A 24,267-nucleotide genomic window follows, 5' to 3' on the forward strand; every position below is an offset into this window, starting at 1 on the left:
AGTCAAGGAGCAAAGGAGCAGGAGCCAGACGTCCAGTGGTGCACGTGGGCCGCGTGGACCAGTTAGCCAATTCCAACGAGCACCAAGTGGATCATTGTAATCACTACTGACCAACGTTGCACATCATTAAGATCATCGATGATGAGCTACTACGACATCGATGGTCTTGTCACTCGACACCGGTAAGCCGTCAAAGAAACGAAGGACTTCCAAATACACTGGATATGGGTCTACTTGAATATTTTACATGACAACAGCTCATTTAATATTTATAATTTCTGCCGCATATTAGCGTTGGTCATTCGATGTTGATTGTGGTTTGCGTTGTATTATATTATACCTGTTCTATTTACATCTTAAAAGATCTGAAATGTTTAAAGTTAATTTGTGTTTTTAGATTCTAATCGATTATAATGGATCACAATGAAAACGAAGAACGGTCCAATTTTATTGAACATCATCAACCTAGTGCGAAAAAAAATGCTTCCAGGAAGAAAAGTGAGTTAAAAATAATTCAAGGTTATAATCTTTTTGTGTATTTCGACCATTCGGTAGAAAATATAAAGTAATTCTGTTGTTACTTAATAGTAATAGTAAAATAATTTAAAATATAATAATTTATTTATTTAAAGCTTGGACCATTGTGGCATTTCAGGAATTCCTAATGCGCCACAATGGTCAAAAATATAAAAGAAACAAAATAAACTAACTATACAGAAATTAATAATAATATTTTTACCTTTTCAAAACTTTATCTAAATAATTTAAAGCTACTATTCGATATTCAATATTCGAATATTTGGTAACCCTAATTCAATTCATTCTAACTATAGTCAAATCTATGTATATGAAGCTAACTTATATAATATGAAATACATAAGTTATGTTTATACAAGGATTTCTCGTTGAATATCTTAATTTCTCTTACAATGATCTTGAATACACACGTAGATACCCCACACCTTTGCAATAATTGCGGAAAATGATTGTTTGCTGTGTGTTAAGTTTACATGTGATTATGAAATAAAATACATTATATTAAATACGTAAATTATTGTTTGTTTAAAACGTGGAAAAGCGTACAATTTACGACAAAAGCTTGACATATTTGAGTTTCTTTGTGTACTCTACTATTACATGTAATAAATCTGTTGTTAAAATCAGTACTTCTAGTTGCATATACAAACTTCAGTCTCAGAACCCTGAAATTAGTTCGAACACTCCAATCCAAGATCTCTAAACAACCGGTCCGCTGTGGTGCGATTGACTCATTTTCAGGCAGAGGGATGTGCAAGGTTTCCACGAGGTCAGTGCTATGGTGTCTGGTGTTCAGTGGGTTTGCAGTCAATTACATGATCCGCATCAACCTGAACATAGCTATCGTGGCTATGGTGAAACGTAGAGACCCTTCGCCAGATGGCTCCAGCTCCTCGACCGGATCTTCTGGAAGCTGCCTGCAGCAGAAGCAGCCGCTGTACTCAGACTCGACAAGTGTTTCTCCTCTGGACGGGTACAGCACGCTGGAACCGGTGATCCAACAAGATGTAAGATCCCCTATCGTGTAAAATCATCACGATGGATTCTATATATCTGGTCTGTGTTTCAGACTGAGGGTTTCTCGTGGGATGAGAGGCAGCAGAATCTCGTCCTGGGCGCGTTCTTCTGGGTGAGTTGGTTGATGCAGCTGCCAGGAGGAGTGCTGGCGCACAAGTACGGGACCAAGCTGGTCTTCGGGCTGGCTAACTTCGCAGCTGTTCTATGTTGCTTCATTATACCACCTGCTTCACACATTCATTACTCAGCAGTCATCGTGGTGCGCTGTCTTCAGGGAATGTTCAGCGTCAGTACACCCATTGTTCATTTTCACGTTTATTTTTGAATCTCACATATACATACGTAATATAATGGCTTGACTCAAGATCACCAATACTTTGATTGCAAAAATTTTACTGAGTTCATGTTTGAAATATGTACTTTAAGGATTGTTTTTTCTGCGACTGCGAACGAACGCATTATTTTTCATAATTTATTTATTTTTAATCTATACCAGGAAGGCCTAGCAGGTAACCCGAATGTGCCTTCCTGGCCAGAAACATTTGTATTTGTATTAAACAATTGTACATTTGATACAAGTATTGTGCGAAGTAAAATAGGTCAAATTTTTAAACAATTCACAGATACATTAATGGTCAGATTAGTAAATTTGCTGCATTTTATACAATTCAGCGAAATTCGAGATTGCTGAAAACTCGAGATTTGCGAGAAAATGAGTAAGGTTGCCAATTTGTCGGAAGCGTATCAATGAAAATCAGATAAATCGGATAAACTAATCTCTGATAGGAAACCATCGACCTGGAGTCAGAAATCCAAGGTCTGGCCAGTAGAAACCAGTGGGATTAGAACCCGTGACCACTCCGTTCAAAGCATTATATGCTAACCACTAGTCTATTCTGCTGGTTATTATATTATACAAGTGTTGTACCCGATGAAATATCATCGCATGGGTGTTGGCATATTAAGTTATTTAATAAAAAAAAATTAAAAGAAATGTGTCGGTCCTGTGTTCGATCCGCACGCGGTTGAATTTTTTTCAAATACCTTTTAAATATATTTAATTTAATATTTATATTTAATTGTTTAATATAAAAAATATGGTAAAAACCACCTACCTACCTTAACAATATAAAACACCAATAGAAAAATTAATTAATTAAATAAATTTACAATAGATGGCGGTAAATGCTCAGAGACTTAGCCTAGAAGAAACATTGGTAGCAAACAGTATATATACATAGAAGTTTTTTTCTTTTGTCATTATATTCGTACGTTTTGTTGACATTGTTTTAGCGGAGACGTACATATGTACATATGTATGTCGAATCGAAACGACTATTATCGAATCGAAACGACGAGCGTTATCTTACACAGGCATAAAGGCATGCAGACATACAGACAGATAGACACACAGAATAGCGATATTATATATATATATATATATATATATATATATATATATATATATATATATATATATATATATATATGTATGTATGTATGTATGTATGTATGTATGTATGTATGTATGTATGTATGTATGTATGTATGTATGTATGTATGTATGTATGTATGTATGTATGTATGTATGTATGTATATATATATATATATATATATATATATATATATATATATATATATATATATATATACAGCGGTATATATATATATATATATATATATATATATATATATATATATACAGCGGTATATATATATATATATATATATATATACCCGAAGTCCTGACATACTTACCCTGTATACGTTCTGTGCTTCTGATACTTTAGTTCCGAATTTTGCCGTATTAAACTCGCCAGAAAGATCCAACTCAATTTTAATAAATGCATCTGTGCACATCGAAAGGTTACTCGTCATCTGATGTGCAATCTATCATTCGTGAAGTCGAGAATTGCGTTTAAAGCAGCCATCCAGTTAATCGGTGGTACAGTCTGTCTGGCGCTTGTCGATCGTTTGCACCAAATCCCAATTTGCATATCATGATCAAGTAGTGGTTTTTTTTTAATCAGGTTCAACCTTAGATATGAATATATATTTTCATTTAAGTATTTTTTAATCATTTTTAAATGTTACATAGTGAAGTACATACATATGTATGTAGCTAGTCATTGATAATGTGTACACAGTTATCTCGCATTGTTATGTTGTTATTTTATCAAATATGTACACACATTTTTTCAGGGGAAGTACCGATTTATATTGTTTTGCCAATTTTTAACTAAAGGATTGTGTTATCTATCTTTAAGTATGTTAAGGGTACTCCCTGGAAAATTTTCATCAGAGATAAACCATGTGATGTAGAGACAATACACAATAGATAATAATGACTACTAATGTTATTATATCATACATATAATTATTTTACGATTCCGTTTTTATTTAAACAAAAAAAAAAGCGCAGCAAATTATTAATTTAATTTTAGCTCTAGCGGTTAGTGAAATTAGTCGAGGTGCGCCCGGTTAAAGTGATGGCTCTCGCAAAATCTCTTGTCTTAAGTTTATTTTGCGCTTTTGCAATGCAAATCGTGTCTGTTTTGCTTCTTTGTACACATTACATATTGCTGGTTTTTTTACGCCTCCTCAGGGATTTACTTGGCCGGCTATGCATAGTTTAACAGCGAGATGGATTCCACCCAACGAGAGGAGCAAATTTGTCACAGCTTACCTTGGTATAAACAATACACTGTCATTATCAAAAGCACGATTCCTTTTTTTAATTTGGGCTGCATTGCTTTAAATTTTGATTTTCAAGTCTATGTATAACTTATATGTACATATATCCAACTTAACATATGAATTAATGTAAAAATGTTCATACAAATCTAAAAAAGTCGTACAAATCTTGTTGAAAATATTCATAATTGTCATATTTTTTGCTATATTAAATCTTCCGAACTTCATTTATATCATACAGTTAAATTGAAATGAAGGAATTAATAATGAAACAATCTTCGATGGAGAAAATTTCAAGTTTCTATTTTGTCACTGTGATTCTAGGTAGTTCTGTTGGAGCAGCGTTGACGTTTCCAATGTGTGGTTACGTTATTCATTGGGCTGGTTGGCCTTTGGTGTTTTACTTGAGTGGAATACTTGGCACAATATGGTTCATACTGTGGTGGTGTTTAGTCTACGACTCCCCAGCTGAACATCCTCGTATCACCGACAAAGAAAGAGACCACATTGAGAAGCAGATTGGCAGTGCAATTTCAAAACAAAAGGTACATATGCAGAAATAAATGTGGGTATATTCCATAGATGTAGAATAACCTTGATATGCCATTACATACAAATTTCGTTGGAGATCTTGTCGCCACTAACTGAGGGGTGCGGGGGGTTTAACTAGCGGGGAAGTGGTGAAAAAAAAAGGAAGGAACGCAGCGGTCGGCAGTGGTCAGCAACCAGTTTATGTACATATTTACATGCACTGAAGTTTTATTTTATTGGACACACCGCGTGACAGTAAACCAATCTAATAAAGCCTAAAAAAAATATTTAGCTATACACACTATATTAAACTAAAAATGTATGTCACTATAATAAAACTATCATTAACTATTACAATATTTAAACATTAGTAACATCCACAAGGATCAATTTTAAAGCTGACACTTTAATATTTAGTTCATTGTTTGTAGGTTGAAACTTAATGTCGATTTCTGAATTTCCTTCAGTGCCAACAAGATATACGCGTGCATTTAGTGATACCTGTGGCAGAGGTTGTCGACCGCTGTTCCATCAGTACATAGAACACTACATACATCGCGCCGATATTTTATTAATGTTAAAATACTACTATAATTGAAGACATTATATATTAATTCTTTCTTATAATATGTGATGCCATCCGCCTTTTTATGTTTTCTTGAGTAATTGTAACACAATTTCACTGAACACGTTGGCATTTTCGAAAAATGTCAATCGACCTTCCTACTTAGAAGCTTCCTACTTAGAAGCTAAAACTAGCTACTGAGAGAGTATGCATCCTCTGTACTTATTTTTTTGTGTGCATCCTCCAACAGGGTGACCGGCTTAGAGCGTCAGGGCCTATCTATGTATTCTATATCTATAGTATATTCACAATATATGACTTTATATATACATATTTGAGGGATATAAGGAATATCAAAAAATAAATAACAACATTCGGTGGTATATTTTTTTATAATTGCCACTTCATTAGAAAAACATGAAAAATCTAGAAACCCAAAAGAAAAAGTACGATGTACTTTCCGGTGGGAAAATAATTGAATATGCATGTACATATCAAACAAAATTACACTATAAATGTACATATTCTTCGTATATATATATTTAATGAGTTTAATAATCATTTTTGATCAGGTAAAACCACCCTGGGGGCGCATTATGACTTCACGCGCAGTCTGGATGAACACTCTGGCTCAATGGGGTGGTATTTGGGGACTCTTCACCTTGATGACTCAAGCTCCGACATACTTGAAACAGATCCATGGTTGGGACATCAGATCGGTAATTTTGAAAACGTTTTCTCCAAAAATTTATATGCGGAACGTCTCCGAACAATCGATGGAATCAATCCACCATCTATGCACATATTTTAATTTTGATTTTCAGACGGGAATACTTTCAGGTATACCGCATCTCTTACGCATGGGGTTTGCCGCTATTTTCTCGCAATTTGGTGATTATTTGCTCAGAACAAACAAACTCTCCCGCACGAACGTGCGCAAGATGGCCACCGCTGTTTGTGAGTAACCATTCTAAGTCTTCAGCAATGCTCAATTTTCTTGGCTGAAATTCTCCATTTACAGGTTGCATCGGTCAGGGAATATGCACGTTGGGTCTGGCTTACGTCGGTTGTGATAAGATAGCAGCTGTTGTCCTCATAATGGCCGCAACGGCTACTAACGGTGCCGTTTCCACAGGACCATTAGCCTCATTCATAGACATAACGCCGAATTATGCAAGTGAGATAAGAGAAGATGCAGCTGTTTGCATTGCATTAACGCATATAAAAATCATAGATGAATTTTTACAGGTGTAGCGATGGGTTTTAGCGGAATGATATCAAATATACCAGGATTCATTTCGCCCGCAATCGTCGGGTGGCTCACTTTGAACAATGTAAATATTTAATAATCATAAATCATTGAGAAAATTCTTTTTAGTTTTCGGTTTGATTGTAGTTTTTTTTTAAATTTATGTTTTCAGCAAACTACTGAGCAATGGCGGTTAGTGTTTCTTATATCTACGGCACAATTGTTCATATCTGGGATTGCATATGTACTGTTTGCTGATTCTAATATTGCTTCTTGGAACGACTATGGATTGACATCTAAACAAGAGGTTTCGATTTATATTAAAATTATTTATTCTTTTAATCAACATATTATAATGCTAAATTTATCAGATATAATTTCTGCGTGTTATAATGGTACTGAATTTGTTAAAATAATATTTTTTAGAATAACAAAAAGTACAAGTCTAATTTTTGTCTTTTGAGATTGTAAAATAAGCATACAGAAAGTAAAAATTATATTCCATCCCCATAAAAGATCAATGGATTATGTTACTTTCAACATGACAATTGTACTTATTGTAATATAAAAAAAGGTTGTGGCTATTTGCAGGTACTACATATATCTGCAAATTATTGGCTATTTGCAGGTACTATATCTGCGACAGGCGCAAAGCCATCTGCGCATGCGCGTGAACTTATAATCCGATTATAATTTCTTACATTTAATGTATGCTAGACTTGTTTAATCAATCGTTCATTATACACGGGGTGAATAAATTTCGCACGTTATTATAATAGATTTGTATCATTTAGCTAGTTTGCGGCTTGTACTTGTATGTATGTAGGTATTATACGTTGTATATGATAATAATTTTCTCACAATTAATAATATTAACTAATTTGGATTATATTTTTTACTCTACATCACTTTACGAGTTCGAACTAAATTTTAAGAGGTTTAAAACAAAATTTTAACAGTAAACACGCTGACAGTGACAGTTCACGCGCATGCGCAAAAGGCTTTGCGCCTGTCGCAGATATAGTACCTGCAAATAGCCACAACCATAAAAAAATGGAAAAATTATACATTAACTTATTTACCAACACCAATTTTTATTACTAAATGTTTTAGGAAATTGAAGATATTCAAGAGAGTGAAATGTGCTTAAAGAAACCATACATAATAAAAGAAGATGGGTTTGACTCACTGATGGGTCACACTCCCGACAGTGATATCGACGAACAAACAAAAAACTAAAAGTGCCTTTGATGTAGTGCCCTCAATTCAATTTAGATAGATGATTAATGTTTAATAGGCAGATTTTGAATATATAAAATATGTTGAATCGTTAAATGAAATATTTATGATAACACTAATGAAGCACACAAGATAAAACCAAAAAAAAAGTATATGAATAGCACATATGTATGTATTAAGTTGTGATTATATTTTTAACTTATAAGGTTCCAAGATTACAATCTGTGATAGTTATGTATTATATTTAGACTTGCTCAAAATGACGATGTCTAATCGTCTCGGCCACGAAAAGCACGGTATAGCATGAAGCCGCCCATAACGGCAGCGGCAGCAGCCCCAATCCCCAAAGCAATGGTTTCCGGGGCTATAGTTTCCAAATGCCCTTCGTTATCACCGTGTGAAGATGCTCCAGGATTTTGCCATCGATCCAATTGATGTCTGTCCGAGTCAACGCTATTCCGATATGCATTCTTTTCCTCGGAAGTTAGTAGAATCTCTATAATCGATTCTGGTCGTTGTTGAACGCAATATAATTGAATATTTTTCATTATTGTGTTCAATTTACGTTGACAGTCTTGTATTTGAGTAAGCTTCAGAGTGTTCAACAAATTTAGCCTGTGGTCCCAATAGAAGGAAACATCTTGGGTATCGATTGCATTTTGAATCTTCGCAATTGCACTCACCATGAGACAACTTAAACTCTGTTGCCAATAATTAGCACTACGGTTATCGGTTTCCCAAAGAAAAATGGTTTTTATGTGATAACTCGTCAAATATGGCATTTTGTGTATATCGCAAAGTTTTTTTATCTGAAATGTTAATAAAAAAAAACAGCATATTAATTTATTGTATGTATATAAATGAACCCAAAATAAAAATGAATATTTTATTTTCCTGCATTATGTGTATTTTGTTGGGTCTGATTTTACGATTTTTTTGTGAATATGGATAAATAAAATAAAAAGCGGGGGAAGGAAACCAAAATAAATATATTTGAACACCGGTGGTTTACTAGAACACCGAAAAAATCAAACTTTTTCAGCAAAACAAGGGCCACTTTGATGAATATGAACATTTCAAACAATACTTACAAGTCTGATGGTGCTCTTCATGTGCTCGCAATTTGCTATTGCCTGTTTTTCTGCTTTTGGAAATGTGTATCGCCAACCTCTTTGATTAGGATAGTTGGTTGGTTCTTTGGGCTCTGCCAACCACTCCTTGTTACAGACATCCTTGTCGAGACTGCGGAATGAATCCACAAACTCCAAACACAACAATATATCAACGTCGATTTTAATGTTGGTGTTCAATTTCTCCACATGTAATGTGAAGGAAGGATCCGATTTAGACATGGAGAACAAGTAATCGCCATCTCTTCCTTTTATCAACCTCTCGGAACCGAACTGTTCAAGATTGTTCATCGATTTGGTAATTATACTCTCGCCCCAAATACGGAATTTATTCGGCATGATGTAATTTTCATGGTCCAACCAATTCTTGAAGGTTTGATGTATGTTCTTTGGAATGTTTTTCGGCATATCAAGTGTGATGTTTACGTGTCCGGGTGAGGAAGTTTCAATTTCGAAAGACTCCTTAGGCAAACGGATCAATATGGCTCCGTTGAATTCTTTATACATGTTGCCAATTTGGAGGTGATCAGAGAAACTGCCATAATATTGGATCTTCAAGATGAAAACATCATATAAAACGGTATACATACATGCATATATGTACATAAATAAATTATTAAAAACAATAAATACCTCCCGATAGGAATTAATGACAGGATCTTGCTTGCACAAGTTCTGTTGAAAGTGATAAAAAAAATCAATAAAAGATCTCTTGCATTCGTTGACAATTTCATCTGATGGATTTATAAATAGTGAATTCAGTCTTTGAATTACAGGATCAAATATTTTATATCTGCTTAATCTCTCGTCCATGTTTAAACTGAAACACAATTTAAGTGTAAGTGCATATATGTATGTAAGTATGTATGTATGTACCTATTTTTTTTTTTAAATGCTTTTTATTATTACGAAATTATGTTCACAATACATCTTATATCTATTTTAATATCTACTGATCTACTGATCATTTTCTATTTTACAATTTAATTTAATTTGGTTTGTAATCATAGTATTATATTATTCTAATGTTAATCAACAGCATAATAGGAAAAAGAGCTCAAAAACTTATTTAAAATCCTTATAAATGCTCATAATACATCTAATACATAATATTAATTAAAGACTCACTAAAGTCGATAACCTAAAGCAGATTGTGTTTAGGTTATCTGTGTATATGTACCTATGTATAGTAATAGTATGTGTTTCCAAGAAAACGCATATTTCTACATGCATAAAAAAACAGCAATGAACACGTACACAAAACAAATAACACAAATGAACACAAAATAAATAAAATATGTAGTCTTATATTTTTTTGAAGAACAAATTTGTTCAAGTATACATATTTGGTGTTGATTTCAAATAAAAAGCAATTCTTGACAGGATTTCTTAAAATTTACTTTGGTAATTATTAGCATTGCTTTAAGAACGGCGACTCGCAATAGTGTTTTTCACTTATTACGGAATTATCATCGAACCAAAAGTTCGTATGATTCAAATTATTGGTGTGAGTGTGTTTGAACAATTTCACCAGCGACCTTCGATTGAAACATTCACACCGTTCAATTCTGTCACTTTTTCTGCTGTAATGAAGCTAAAAATAAGCGAATACTCATCGAATACTTCTCTGTGCCTTGGTTACAAATAAGAAATTGTTACTGTGGCATGCTCTCTTTCTAATAAGGAGACATAGTGTTAACTAAAAACAGGATGGTTTCTAAAATGATTAAATAATATAGTTGAAAAATACAAACTGGATTGAAGCGTGCAACAAAGGTATGGAGAAGTTGTCGACGAAAATACCACTACTCAACTCAACCGGTAGGAGACAACAACGCACTGTCGAGGAAACGTTCTGTATGTATGTATGTATGCATACGTTTGCAACATCTGTTTTTTTATTGCAACCAATATAGGGCTGCCATAAGTGACAGACATCGATACGGGACATAGTGTTATTTATTTATTTTTATTTCATTTATACCAGGAAGGCCTAACAGGTAAACCAATGCGCCTTCCTGGCCAAAGAATATAAACATATATGTACACCAACCATATATATGTTACACCGAATCCGTGAAATTGTCTATTACACGCATTCGGCAAGAGAATTGCCGAATGCGTGAAAAATGCGAGCATGTTGCCCAGTTCACGGATTTGGCAAATTTTTTGGCTAATGCGTGTATTCGGCAAGAATTTGTCTGCTCAAAGCATGGAGTCGGCAAATAGACAGCAGCGCTCCGGTGTTGTTTTTTAGAACTGGACAGCGTGGACAAGTGTCAAAGTGACAGCTGAATGAGAATGTTTAATTTAGTTTAATTTACATATTATTATGTATAATATGACTACATACATATGTTTAGATCATCTCATATGACTTATACATAAATTAATGCCATTTTGATACATTTTGATCAATATTTTAACAGTGAAACATATGAATGTAGTCATATTATAAATAATAATATGTAAATTAACATCTTTATTCAGCTGTCACTTTGACACTTAGTTATAATACACGCTGTCCAGTTCACGCATTCGGCAAAGAATTTACGGAATCCGTGAACTGGGCAACGTGCTTGCATTTTTCACGCATTCGGCAATTCTCTTGCCGAATGCTTGTACATAATAGACAATTTCATGGATTCGGTGTAACATATATACACAAATACTTACACGTATACACAAATACACATACATACATACATAAATATAAAAATACACATATATTCATATACATATACATACATACGCACCTACACATATATATATATTCACATATATGTACATACATACACACATATATATATATATATATATATATATATATATATATATATATATATATATATATATATATATATATATATATATATATATATATATATATATATATATATATATATATATACATATACACATACAAATACATACACACATTATACATGCATATACACATATACACATACATAAAGATAAATTACTCATACATATATGTATATAAAAATAAAAAAAGCATACATATATAAATAAAGATAAAACCAACATACATACACATTATGCTAAATAATAATATTACAAAATGAAAACAACATGTGTAAATATGTAGCTAGAAGTCATTTAAAATATGCTGCCTGACAGAACTGTGTGATGCAGTAAAAACATCAAGGCTCCCAGAAAGCAGGTTAAATAGTCGAATGGCTCTTGAAAGGGGCGAGTCATCAAGCACAGTAGTTCTGGCCCGAATAGGCAGAAATAGAGTTCTGTAGCGAGTTCTCTCAGTTTCTCAGGTACCCTAAGTTTAAGATTACACAAAACTTCAGGAAGATGACTTTTAACCCCTTAGAATTTTTAAAAAAAGCTTACCAAGTTGATTGTTTCTACGTGAAGCCAAGGAGTCAAAGCCCAAGGATAAATAAAACAAGAAAATAGTAGGCAGGTAATGTTTATTCTTATAATAATCCAAGAGAGTATCTGAAATCAGATCAAAGTGCGTATAAAATTATTCGTAAACAATCGGCTTTGGCCACAACAGTAATTGAATTATTACGCACATTGCGATCGCCCAAAAAGACAATTTTTGCCATGAAAATCGCGAATACGGAATATTTTGCACTCGAGTTCTCTTTAGTATGTTAGTTATTGTTAGTATGATGGACTTTTATACTGCCAGATGTTCCGTTATAGAGATTTTAGTGAATTTAGAGATTATTGAATTTCAATTTATTAGAGGATTCACTTCAATAAAATTGGAGATTCTAGTTGACACATATTGTAATACTATTAATGAAAGAAAATAATGAAAAGGAGTCGGAGTCGTTTGATTTTGTATGACTCCTACTCTGTTTGAAATGCTCCGACTCCACAGCCCTGGTACATACAATAGTACTTGAATACTTTCACGACTATCGACTAGCGGCAGTTGAAAAAGCGTTTTTATAAATGGGAATATGGCAAAAAATGGGACAGACAATAATACAGGATTGGGTAGTGTACGGTGACAGTCCCGTTAAATCGGAACGTATGGCAGCCCTAATCTCATATGTATAATTTGTTTGTGTATGTATGACAGCGCGCTCCAGGCGTTTTAAATCATTTTTATGAAATACAATTTTAATTATTTAATATTAGATTCATTTTGGCATTATAGGATGTACATATAATACTATAATATTAGGTGCTCCCAACCTTAATAGTGGCCGGCACAATGCGAATTAAATAAAATGGAATATAAAAAGGAATATACATAAGTGTTTTATATTGAATTTACAGATTTTGTTTTATTTTTTAAATAAAAAAATAGCAGTACAATTAATGCGATTATTGAAATTGCATTTCAATTGCTGAAACAGTGAAATGCAATTTGATTATGCAAAACACGATTTGATTTTGTAGGTCTCTTTTTTTAAAATAGTGTAATTTCTATGGTCAGCTAAATTCCAAAAGTTTTTTCTGTATTTTTCCGAAATCTTTGCTTCAATTTTTGATGTTTCTTCTTGAAGAAGTTTTGCTATCATTTAGCAATTTCAGTAAAAATGTGCCTCCAAATTGTTCCAAAAGTTTTTTAAGATTAGTAATAAATAATGCTCAAAACTATTTTTACAAATCACTTTTTTTATCCTTGGTACAAGAGAGCTTTTTGAAAAATTACTTATCCAAAACTGTGTCTCAGCTTTAAATGCTCTTATGCATAGAAGTAGTCATTTTAGCTAAATGTTTGTTTTTAAAAAAATCCACTTTCTTTTTTATTAAATTCAAGATTCAATTGATTTTTTTACGACTAATATTTTGAAGCGGGCATATCCAAATAACTCCACGTGCACCCGCAGGCACAGGATTGGGAATCCCTGTAATCTATTATCCGGACTGTGCAGTCGTTAAAAAAAATCATGACTAGAGCCCGGAATCTGAAGGGGCTGTTTATTGTTCAAAGATTGTAAATGCATTGTTAAAGGTTTGCCGAACCTTTTTTACAAAGGATTTACAACAATGGAACAATAGGCGGCACGTTTCCGGCCCCTTCAGATTCCGACCTCTAATCATGACTCAGGTGCCGTTTAAAAAAAGTAAAATTTTCAAATTTGGTTTTTCGGTATATTTGTAGGGAATTAAAATTGTATTTCTATATTGCAGGGGTTCCTAACCTTATTGTCGTGTGAGCGCATTCGAGATTGGGAAAAATAGTGGTAGGCGCAAGCCGAATTAAAATAATGTAAAAAAAATATTATATTATACAAATAATAAATTTATTTACATCTAGGAAGAATACATATAACTTGATTATTTATTCATAGATTTGATAGTTTTTTTTCAGTTATTTAAACGAATATAAAGTGACCTACATACATACATACATATGTATTATATTATATATACATATATGTATTTGGAGTAAGATTAAAAGGAATAACATTAAAAAGATTTGGAAAGAGACTTTGTATGTAACATTCGTTGGTTGGTTGGTTAGTTGGGAACAACACATTCGATTTATTTCTTTTTCAATTCATAGGCGCCGATTCGATTTTTTTTTCGATTCAAAGGATTCGAAGCAGATAAATGTAATAATAATATTACATTTCTCTGATTCGAAGTCCCCAGGGGCGAAGCCTCCGGGTGCCATGCTCTAGGTGGCGAAGCGCTACCCGATTTCTCTTCGGATTCTGGTATACATATAATTTCGAAAGAGTATAAATGTTTGTTTGTTCGTGAGAGTCAATTTAATAAAAAAACAAATGAGTATTCAAATAAATTTATATAAAATAAAACTATTCAAATAAATTTAATAAAATGTTAACTATTAGATTAGTCATGTTTAAGCGGTTTATGTTACAAATACCGAGCGAAGCCGTGTAAAACCACTAGTATTCTATATAAATTGGAAAAAATAATTTCCTTTTGTAAGTTGGGAATTAAAAAACATGGAATCAAGCCCACGGTTATTTACATATATATTGATGAGTAATAATTAAATAAAAAATAATATTAAAAATCGGGATAACGTTTACGTGCTATTTTGATATTTATTGTACCTATAATATAAAATTAGGTCGAACAATCAATATCATTGTGTATTCATTTAAAATTATCGTTTTTGAATATAATTTAATTTTAATAATAATATAATATTATAGACAGCCATTAACATTGCGCTAAATTGAATATAAACCCTAATCAAAATAAAAGGTAATCAAACACGAAAAGATGTCAGGTGAATTGGCTGAAGACGAATCCCGAACTTTAACTTTAAAAAATTCATGTTATAATATCATTTATAATATTATTATGCAATTACGGCAAAATAATTTTATTTGTTAACCGGAGATGGCTTATTAACTTTATCTGAACAAAATTTAGAAAAAGAAGGGAAAGAAAAAGAAAGAACTTTCACAAAAATACTAAATTGATTTCTAAATTAACTTAAATGTTTAAAACATCAATTACAAACTTTTTGCAAAGATAAAAATCCCAGAAGCATGTGTTACATTGATATTGTTGCGCGGACGTGAAGAGAGGGCTTCCAGGATCGGAGAGAAAGACGCAGGAGTATTGTAGAAGTCATTTATTGGTCTGCTCTCGTCGGCGCTCCAGGTCGGAATGGCTTCCAGGCCGAGAGCGCCCCATATTTATACCCGTTGGGCACAAAACACATACATACATACACATGTAATAAACTATTGGTCGATGAGTCAGGCGATCCCATTGGCCGTTACTTACGGCTTATTCATTCGGCGAGGACATTTTGGCGCGAATGAGAGATCAGGTGATAAGCGCTCGTAAACCATCGGTCCACGAGCGCCACCCACCTAATCCCTACGTTACAATATTTTAAATATGGTAGATGGGATTTATAAGAATCCTATCCCGATATCGAATTAGCGATACGAATATTCATCACAATACCTATGCCTGTGGCTTCGGCAGAAAGGAGTTTTAGTATATAAAAAATATTAAAAAAATATGTGAGATCAACCAGCGGTCAAGATTATTTTAATTTTATTTTAAAAAGTGGCATTTATATATTTTGATAAATATATAATGTTTAAATGAAATATATTCTTTTAATATAATGAAAAAATATTAAGGGGGCGACAAATTTGATATTTGCAAAGGGCGCCAAAAAGTGGAAGAAATAAAGTAATAATATATAATCTGGAAATTCAATTTCATGAAGGTTATTCATTACTTTGAGCCAAACACATTTAATATTCGTCAAAACACTTTTTTTCTGAAATTGGGTTGTAGAATTAAGACGTTGTGAAATTACATAATATGTAGGATTAGTAGATTAGGATTAGTAAGATTGTTTAATAAAATGCAAAAATTAATTAAATACATTTATTTTCTGTTTATATAATCTAAATTATATAACGAACCATTTTATTGTATTTAAGCAAGCTTCTTTTCATTTTCAGTAAGCAAAATTTTCCTTATAGCATCGGGCGTCTTCGCTTCTGCAAACGTTTCGATTTGTTCGAGTAACCTCTTCAGAGTAATTTTACAGTTTTCCAATTGATTAACTGAAAGTCCCGCTAGCAGGTTAACTTCGTTGTTCCAATAAAAGTCCAATCTTTTATTCTCTACAGCTTTATGCAATTCACCCACCATTTTAACGAAAAGATATCCCAAATTTTTTTGCCAGAAATGGGGCCCTTGCTTATCAACTTCCCAGAGAAACAGTGTCTTGATATAATAACTCGCCAAATAATTCATATTATTTGCATCACGAAGCTTTTTCATCTGAAAGTAAAAATAAAAATTGTTGATTACAATAGATCATATTTGATAATGTACATATGTACATATTTACATATAATACATTTTATAAGTAAATATGTACATGTGTAGTTTCTATAAGAATATAATACTAGATAACTAATTAAAATTACCATTCTTATGGTATTTTTCAAATTCATATAATTTCTTAGTTTATATTTTTCTGCTGGTGGAAATGAATATCTCCAATCTTTGTATCCTTGATTAACTAGGTTGTTGGGAGTTTTGGGAACTGCGAGCCATTCATTCACGGTGACATTATTGTTGATCTTATGAAAAGTGGCCGGCCATTGTTCAAAGACCAAACAGAACACAATATCAACGTCAAACTGAATGGCAGAGTTAATCTTTTGTATATTCATGGTGAAAGCAGGTCCTGATTTTTTCATTTTAAGCTTATATTCACCCTTGGATCCACGGAGTACATGATTATCTAATTTGTTCAGACTCCTCGTCATCAAGCTCTCTCCCCATTTTCTAAAATTATCTGGGGTAATGAAATTATTTTTGTCTAACCAACTTTTCACAATTTTGGTCTTTTCGGCATCCAGTGTCGGTAATATATCCAATTTTATTTGCACGTGTCCCGGTGTGATAATATTCAACGTTCTGTTGCACTGGGCAGGTAAACGTACCAGGATATTCATGTCATATTCCCTGTAAGAGGTGCCAATTTGTAAATTGTCATAATTGCTTCCGGTATATTGAATCTGCAACAACAAATATAGTAATGATGAATATTTAGTGGACCAATATACATTACAGTTGAAGAAATGGTAAAAATTTCAAAAACGGTCAAATGTTTGAACATCAATCGTTGTACAATGGACTAACCGCTTAGTTTTCAATCATATTTATTAATCACATTTACCGGAAATTATTAATAATAACCTGATTTATAACGTTGATCTCAATTATACAAATGTACATACATAAACATGTATTTATAAAATATAAACCTTTTTATATTTGGCAAGTATTGGATCTGTTTCGCAGATATATTTTCGATAGGAATCGAAAAAATCTTGAAAGCTCGTATCAAATTCCAATTTAACATGACTAGAAGGCTTCATGAACTTTTTATTGATGTCTTGAAACACTTGCTCGAATAATTTATACCGTCTCTCCAAATATTGCTGATCGGTCATGTTGAAAAAAATGAATTCACAGCACAATATCAAAGTTATAAAAGTAAACCGAGATTTTCTCTTAATGATTTCGTGTACTCGAACGTCTTCTTACACTTCTGGGTCATTTGTAGTCAAGGCACTGAATAAATTTGATTCCGATGATCCCATATGTATGTTTAATATTTTATAGAGAATCGATGTATGACGCGATTAAACATTTTGCAAGTAATCTACCTACATCAACAAGTTAAAATCGGACACCCTTTCGTATCGGACGTGTTCCATATATTAATTTAATTTTAATTTAAATTATATAAAATAATTATTCCTCGTGATAATAATTCTAATTTTTGATAATAATGTTATGTTCAATGTGCAATGGTTCCCTCAATAGTGGTGTGATAAAATGCACTGTATGCAAAAAGTCATTCGACTTAAAGTGCGCGAACATTTCAGAATCTAACTTTAAAAAATTGAGCACTGATCGTAAGTCGTAAGACAGGTGTTCAAAAGTTCAAAAGTTTTCATTCAAAAGTTCAAGTTACAAAACATCGGCAGTTCAAAAGTTTTTTTTTAAATTATCGTCTTGCATTTTTAACTGATATCTGTGAACATCTCAATGTACTAAATAAGAGGCTACAGGGGCAAGATAAACTTGTTATATATCTTTATTATGGGTCCCGGAAAAATGCACTAAATTGCACTGAATAGTAGCGCAGTTTCGAGATTTCAAAGGCGCTCAAAAATAACTTACGCAATAGAATTCCACAAAAAAAGGTTAGCATCTTCTGATAACATACAAATACCCCTTGACACTTTTTTGTGGAATTCTGTTGCGTTAGTTCTCTTTGAGCATCTTTGAAAGTTTGGATGTCTAGGAGTGCAACTATCTTGAGTGCATTTTTCCGGTCACCTTTAGGTTTCAGGGCGGTTTCAGACTAGCGTTTTTTTCTGCGCGTATACGGTCGTTTCGGCATACGTGCAACACGCGCGCTACTTTTCGTGCTTCAAAAAACCGGACGCTCGAAGAAGATTAATTAAAATTAGAATAAAGCGAATGATGGTTTGATGTTAAGAGGGCTGTACACCAGCGCCTTGTTCATACAAACGTATTACACTTTTCTCTTCAACAATAATGTCACTAGAGAAATTATTTTTAATATGCTATGGATATCCACCATTGGCTTGTTTCTGTGGTTTTATTTTTTTTGATTAGTTATTTTTTATATGAGCTAGGAGCCGCCAAACATCTATAAAATCGCCTCTTTTAGATTTAGATTAGATTCCAGTGTGTTTATTTAACGGTTGATTTTTTTAAAAAATACGATCACACAAACATAGAAAATATCTTTCTTATACCGATGATGAAATTTTTTTTAAAATTGGTCCAGTTTCAGAGGAGAAAACTGGAGAATACCAAACCTCGATTTTTTCGATTTAAAATAGATATTATCTGGTCGAGGCGCAACTGTCGCATTCACTCAATATATATATTGTCGCATTCGCTCAATATATATATCGAAGAAAGGAACGGCAAGAAAATTAAGGTTTCGGGTATCCACCCCTCTTAATATTAAAAAAAAATTTTAATCATTAATTAATTTTTATGCCATATTGGAGGAGTCTGATTATCCAAAAATAAAAGCATTTGCTAGAAAAATCATATCAATTTTTGGTAGCACATACATATATGTATGTATTAAATCGAAAAATCGATCACGCTTAACCGATCAGCATCTATAAATTTTTTTACAAATCGGAACACCAAATTTGAAACCAGACATTATGAAAATTAGTTCCTCAAAAAAAAGCGCAATTATCGCACTAATAATATAAAATATTAATATATTTTTCTTCCATATGCACCTGTATGTAAAAAGAATGAAATAAATAAATATAATAATTTTAATGAATTTTTAATAGCTATCAACCTTTTTATTTTCAAATTTTTACATAGTTACAACACATATTTACATACATACATAAACATGTAGGCATAATTAAGGTATGTAATCCGTTAACTTTATATACAAATATCCAAAAAAAAATTTTTTTAAAGAGTTTATGTGCAAATATAAAAATATATGCAAATTTGTTTGAATTGGATTCCAATAAGATTTTTTTCATCCGGTCCTCCATTAATTTCAAAGTTCTGAACCGGCCCATTTCTCAAAAAAATTGGAGACCCCTGGTGTAGATAGTAGTACATACATACCTCGGCTGTAGAGTCCGTTCAAAATTTAGCGAATCCGACTTTATCTTATAATTTGACTCTATCTTATAATTTTTCTATCTTATATTTTTGACTTTATCTTATAATTTTATCTTACAATTTGACTCCAGCTTGATCAATTTTAGTATGAACGACTTTTCTAGCCAACGTACGAGTATCATTTTTTTTATACGATGCGATTTTCAAAACATGAAAAACTAAAAGAATTAACAAAATCATTAAAAATTTTAATGTGTCCCAATTTATTGAATCATTAAATAAAAAGTAAGCAACATGGACTAATGTTTAGCATACTATGCTTTCGAGCAGAGTGGTCACGGTTTGATTCCCACTAGTAGCTGTTGACCAGACCTTGGTTTGTGGCTCCATGTCAATCATTTCCTACCAGAATTTGCCAATTTTCATTGGAACGGTTCCTGTAAATTAGCATCTCCTTTCCAATCTTACTTCCAAATCTCAAATTATTCAGAGTCTTGCGGTTCACCAATTTCGATAATAAAAATGCTGCAAAAATTTATCCATAGATGTAACTGTGGATGATGTTGTATGAATTTGCATTGTATAAAATGCTCGTATTGGTTGTATTGTATCTGTATTAGTGCACTCGTCGCTTTGGATCGATCTGTAAAGGCGAGTGTACATGTTCAATTGACCTTAGAGCCATTTAAGTAGAGTCGAAATTAATTATGTAAAAATGCATGTATTGTAAAAATTTTGCAAAATCGAGCGTACCGACACCTCAAAATTTAGCACTACACCACTAGTTGACACATATCGTAATACTATTAATTAAAGGAAATAATAAAAACGGGTCGGAGTCAGTTGATTTTGTACGACTCAGACTCTGTTCTATGGGGGGGGGAGGGGGAGGGAGTAGTCATGTAATAGTCAGTAAAGACACTCGACTATTTGTCTTTAGCAACTACCAAATATACCTAGTATTTCTTAGATTAAAATAAGTTATTTTATTTTAAATTTATTTAGTCTTTGTTACTAGAAATTTTGATTTGTATATTTATTTGAATTTTTATACGGTATCAATTACCTTTTGAAGAACATGTGGGTATTGAGTGGAAGAAATAAAGTAATAATATATATAATCTGGAAATTCAATTTATTGAAGGTTATTCATTACTTTGAGCCACACACATATTCAAAGTAATGAATAACCTTCAATTAATTGAATATTCATCCCAACTAAAAAAAAAACCTAAATTTACAGTGTAACGAAAATAAACTTTTTTGTGAAATTGGGTTGCTAATTTTTTTGGGAATGACAGTAGTGTAATAATGAAGGCACATTGATAGGCAATAATGATTATACAAACAAATTAAGTATATTTACAGTATACTTACATATTGTAAATATACTGTAGGTTTTTTGAGTTGTGACGTTATTCTCGCCGGTGTGCGATATGTAAATATGTAGGATTAGTAAATTAGAATTAGTAAAATTAGGAAAAGGTGAAATGACTATATCATTTTGTTTAATAAAATTAAAAAATTAATTAAATATATTTATTTTCTGTTTATTATACTAAATTATATAAGGAACCGCAAAAAATAGAGCCATTTTATTATATTTAAGCAAGCTTCTTTTCATTTTCAGTAAGCAAAATTTTCCTTATAGCATCGGGCGTCTTTGCTTCTGCAAACGTTTCGATTTGTTCGAGTAACCTCTTCAGAGTAATTTTACAGTTTTCCAATTGATTAACTGAAAGTCCCGCTAGCAGGTTTACTTCTTTGTTCCAATAAAAGTCCAATCTTTTATTCTCTACAGCTTTATACAATTCACCAACCATTTTAACAAAAAGATATCCCAAATTTTTTTGCCAGAACTGGGGTTCTTGCTTATCAACTTCCCAGAGAAACAGTGTCTTGATGTAATAACTCGCCAAATAATTCATATTATTTGTATCACGAAGCTTTTTCATCTGAAAGTAAAAATAAAAATTGTTGATTACAATAGATCATATTTGATAATGTACATATTTACATATAATACATTTTAAAAGTAAATATGTACATGTGTAGTTTCTATAAGAACAAAATACTTGATAGCTAATTAAAATTACCATTCTTATGGTGTTTTTCAAATTCATATAATTTCCTAGTTTATATTTTTCTGCTTGTGGAAATGAATATCTCCAATCTTTGTATCCTTGATTAACTAAGCTGTTGGGAGTTTTGGGAACTGCAAGCCATTCATTCACGGTGACATTATTGTTGATCTTATGGAAAGATGCCGGCCATTGTTCAAAGACCAAACAAAACACAATATCAACGTCAAACTGAAGGGCAGAGTTAATCTTTTGTACATTCATGGTGAAAGCCGGTCCTGATTTTTTCATTTTAAGCTTATATTCACCCTTGGATCCTTTGAGCACATGATTATCTAATTTGTTCAAACTCCTCGTCATCAAGCTCTCTCCCCATTTTCTAAAATTATCTGGGGTAATGAAATTATTTTGGTCTAACCAACTTTTCACAATTTTAGTCTTTTCGGCGTCCAGTGTCGGTAATATATCCAATTTTATTTGCACGTATCCCGGTGTGATAATATTCAACGTTCTGTTGCACTGGGCAGGTAAACGTACCAGGATATCCATGTCAAATTCTCTGTAAGTGGTGCCAATTTGTAAATTGTCATAATTGCTTCCGGTATATTGAAACTGCAACAATAAATATAGATTAAGTAATGATGAATATTTAGTGGACGAATATATATTATGGTTGAAGAAATGGTAAAATTCTCAAAAAAGGTCAAATATTTGAAAATCAACCGTCATACAACGGACTAACCACAATCATATTTATTAATCACATTTACCGGAAATTATTAATAATAACCTGATTTATATCGTTGATCTTAAGTATAAAAATGTACATACATAAACACGTATTTATAAAATATAAACCTTTTTATATTTGCCAAGTATTGGATCGGTTTCGCAGATATATTTTCGATAGGAATCGAAAAAATCTTGAAAGCTCGTATCAAATTCCAATTCAACATGACTAGGAGGCTTCATGAACTTTTTATTGATGTCTTGAAACACTTGCTCGAATAATTTATACCGTCTCTCCAAAGATTGCTGGTCGGTCATATTGAAAAAAAATAAATTCACAGCACAATGTCAAAGTTATAAAAGTAAACCGAGGTTTGCTCTTATTGATTCCGTGTGCTCGAACGTCTTCTCACTTCTGGTTCATTTGGAGTCAACGCAATTAATTTATTTGATTTCGATGATCCCATATGTATGTTTATTATTTCAAAGATAATCAATGAATGAACAATTTGCACGTAATCTACACAAATACGCATATATGTATGTATGTACGTATCTCATTCTGATCACAATCGTAAAACGACTCAAATAACCTAAGTAAAGATCAATCACCGTGTGAAATTCAATGCATAAGAATTTTAACGAATGAAATCCAATATTCAAAACAATATTAATAAAAATGACGGTGTATTGCAGCGTTTCCCAACCTTTTTTGACTCCCAACCTTTTGTAGTACATAACGCCAAATTGTACCACCATATAAAAATGATTGTATTTCATGAAATTTGTTTTTGCAAGTGTAATTATTATATACTAGCTGTATTACCCGGCTTCGCTCAGTGTTTATAATATAAACCGCTTAAACATGACTAAGCTAATTTAATTAAAAAAAAAAAAAATTTTTAAATAAATTTAAAAATTTAAAAAAAAAATAAAAAAAAAAATCAAAAAAAAAAAAAAAAATCAAAAAAAAATCAAAAAAAAATCAAAAAAAAAATTTAAAAAAATCAAAAAAAAAAAAATCAAAATTTTTTTTTGCCTTCTAGGGCTTCGCCCTCGGCGCCCCCCTGAGCCTTTGCCTTCTAGGGCTTCGCCCCTCCACGCCCCATGAGCAATTGCCGTTTAGGGCTTCGCCCCCATGATCAGTTGCCTTTTAGGGCTTCGCCCCTCCGCGCCCCCATGATTAAAAGCCGTCTAGGGCTTCGCCCCCCTAAGTTAATGCCTTTTAGGGCTTCGCCCCCCGCGCCCCAAAGGTTAATTGCCGTTTAGGGCTTCGCCCCCCTTAGTTAATGCCTTTTAGGGCTTCGCCCCTCCGCACCCCCATGATTAAATGCCGTCTAGGGCTTCGCCCCCCTTAGTTAATGCCTTTTAGGGCTTCG

The 24,267-nt window shown here is 32.5% G+C and overlaps 4 protein-coding genes across 4 annotated transcripts; 1 reads left to right on the top strand and 3 right to left on the bottom strand.

The window, feature by feature from the left end:
• Positions 1-1,141: 1,141 nt before the first annotated feature.
• NaPi-T (Na[+]-dependent inorganic phosphate cotransporter) lies at positions 1,142-8,731 on the top strand. Its single transcript, XM_077430130.1, has 10 exons — positions 1,142-1,544; positions 1,607-1,840; positions 4,161-4,245; positions 4,574-4,794; positions 5,918-6,064; positions 6,170-6,302; positions 6,367-6,522; positions 6,594-6,679; positions 6,767-6,901; positions 7,708-8,731. Exons 1-10 carry the CDS (start codon positions 1,287-1,289, stop codon positions 7,831-7,833), a joined length of 1,581 nt encoding a protein of 526 aa, XP_077286256.1. The 5' UTR covers positions 1,142-1,286; the 3' UTR covers positions 7,834-8,731.
• On the bottom strand, positions 7,741-10,849 carry LOC143911291 (cyclic GMP-AMP synthase-like receptor). The gene is made up of 4 exons (XM_077430131.1): positions 10,718-10,849; positions 9,597-9,783; positions 8,925-9,515; positions 7,741-8,642 (listed from the first exon to the last, which is right to left on the bottom strand). The coding sequence occupies exons 2-4, from the start codon at positions 9,774-9,776 to the stop codon at positions 8,103-8,105; spliced, it is 1,311 nt and encodes a 436-aa protein (XP_077286257.1). The 5' UTR covers positions 9,777-9,783; positions 10,718-10,849; the 3' UTR covers positions 7,741-8,102.
• Positions 10,850-16,349: 5,500 nt separating this feature from the next.
• LOC143910821 (cyclic GMP-AMP synthase-like receptor) lies at positions 16,350-17,884 on the bottom strand. The gene is made up of 4 exons (XM_077429418.1): positions 17,696-17,884; positions 17,500-17,565; positions 16,850-17,446; positions 16,350-16,700 (listed from the first exon to the last, which is right to left on the bottom strand). The coding sequence occupies exons 1-4, from the start codon at positions 17,882-17,884 to the stop codon at positions 16,350-16,352; spliced, it is 1,203 nt and encodes a 400-aa protein (XP_077285544.1).
• Positions 17,885-21,604: 3,720 nt separating this feature from the next.
• On the bottom strand, positions 21,605-23,572 carry LOC143910659 (cyclic GMP-AMP synthase-like receptor). The gene is made up of 3 exons (XM_077429229.1): positions 23,018-23,572; positions 22,175-22,771; positions 21,605-22,033 (listed from the first exon to the last, which is right to left on the bottom strand). Exons 1-3 carry the CDS (start codon positions 23,204-23,206, stop codon positions 21,683-21,685), a joined length of 1,137 nt encoding a protein of 378 aa, XP_077285355.1. The 5' UTR covers positions 23,207-23,572; the 3' UTR covers positions 21,605-21,682.
• Between the last annotated feature and the right edge of the window lie 695 nt (positions 23,573-24,267).

The sequence above is a fragment of the Arctopsyche grandis genome, chromosome 4, assembly GCF_051622035.1.
Source record: "Arctopsyche grandis isolate Sample6627 chromosome 4, ASM5162203v2, whole genome shotgun sequence".
NCBI classification, from domain to species: Eukaryota; Metazoa; Arthropoda; class Insecta; order Trichoptera; family Hydropsychidae; genus Arctopsyche; species Arctopsyche grandis.

Bases quoted from the DNA above. Each gene is read 5' to 3' on its own strand.
- NaPi-T (XM_077430130.1), top strand. From the start codon at position 1,287: ATGTGCAAGGTTTCCACGAGGTCAGTGCTATGGTGTCTGGTGTTCAGT. The intron at 4,795-5,917 runs GTACATATGCAG...ATTTTTGATCAG, and splicing joins GTGCAATTTCAAAACAAAAG to GTAAAACCACCCTGGGGGCG. The intron at 6,065-6,169 runs GTAATTTTGAAA...TTTGATTTTCAG, and splicing joins ATGGTTGGGACATCAGATCG to ACGGGAATACTTTCAGGTAT.
- LOC143911291 (XM_077430131.1), bottom strand. From the start codon at position 9,776: ATGGACGAGAGATTAAGCAGATATAAAATATTTGATCCTGTAATTCAA. The intron at 9,516-9,596 runs GTATTTATTGTT...TTCATCTTGAAG, and splicing joins TCATTAATTCCTATCGGGAG to ATCCAATATTATGGCAGTTT. The intron at 8,643-8,924 runs GTAAGTATTGTT...TTAACATTTCAG, and splicing joins TGAAGAGCACCATCAGACTT to ATAAAAAAACTTTGCGATAT.
- LOC143910821 (XM_077429418.1), bottom strand. From the start codon at position 17,884: ATGACCGATCAGCAATATTTGGAGAGACGGTATAAATTATTCGAGCAA. The intron at 17,566-17,695 runs GTTTATATTTTA...CTAAGCGGTTAG, and splicing joins TACTTGCCAAATATAAAAAG to TCCATTGTACAACGATTGAT. The intron at 16,701-16,849 runs GTAATTTTAATT...TTTTACTTTCAG, and splicing joins TGAAAAATACCATAAGAATG to ATGAAAAAGCTTCGTGATGC.
- LOC143910659 (XM_077429229.1), bottom strand. From the start codon at position 23,206: ATGACCGACCAGCAATCTTTGGAGAGACGGTATAAATTATTCGAGCAA. The intron at 22,772-23,017 runs GTTTATATTTTA...TTATTGTTGCAG, and splicing joins TACTTGGCAAATATAAAAAG to TTTCAATATACCGGAAGCAA. The intron at 22,034-22,174 runs GTAATTTTAATT...TTTTACTTTCAG, and splicing joins TGAAAAACACCATAAGAATG to ATGAAAAAGCTTCGTGATAC.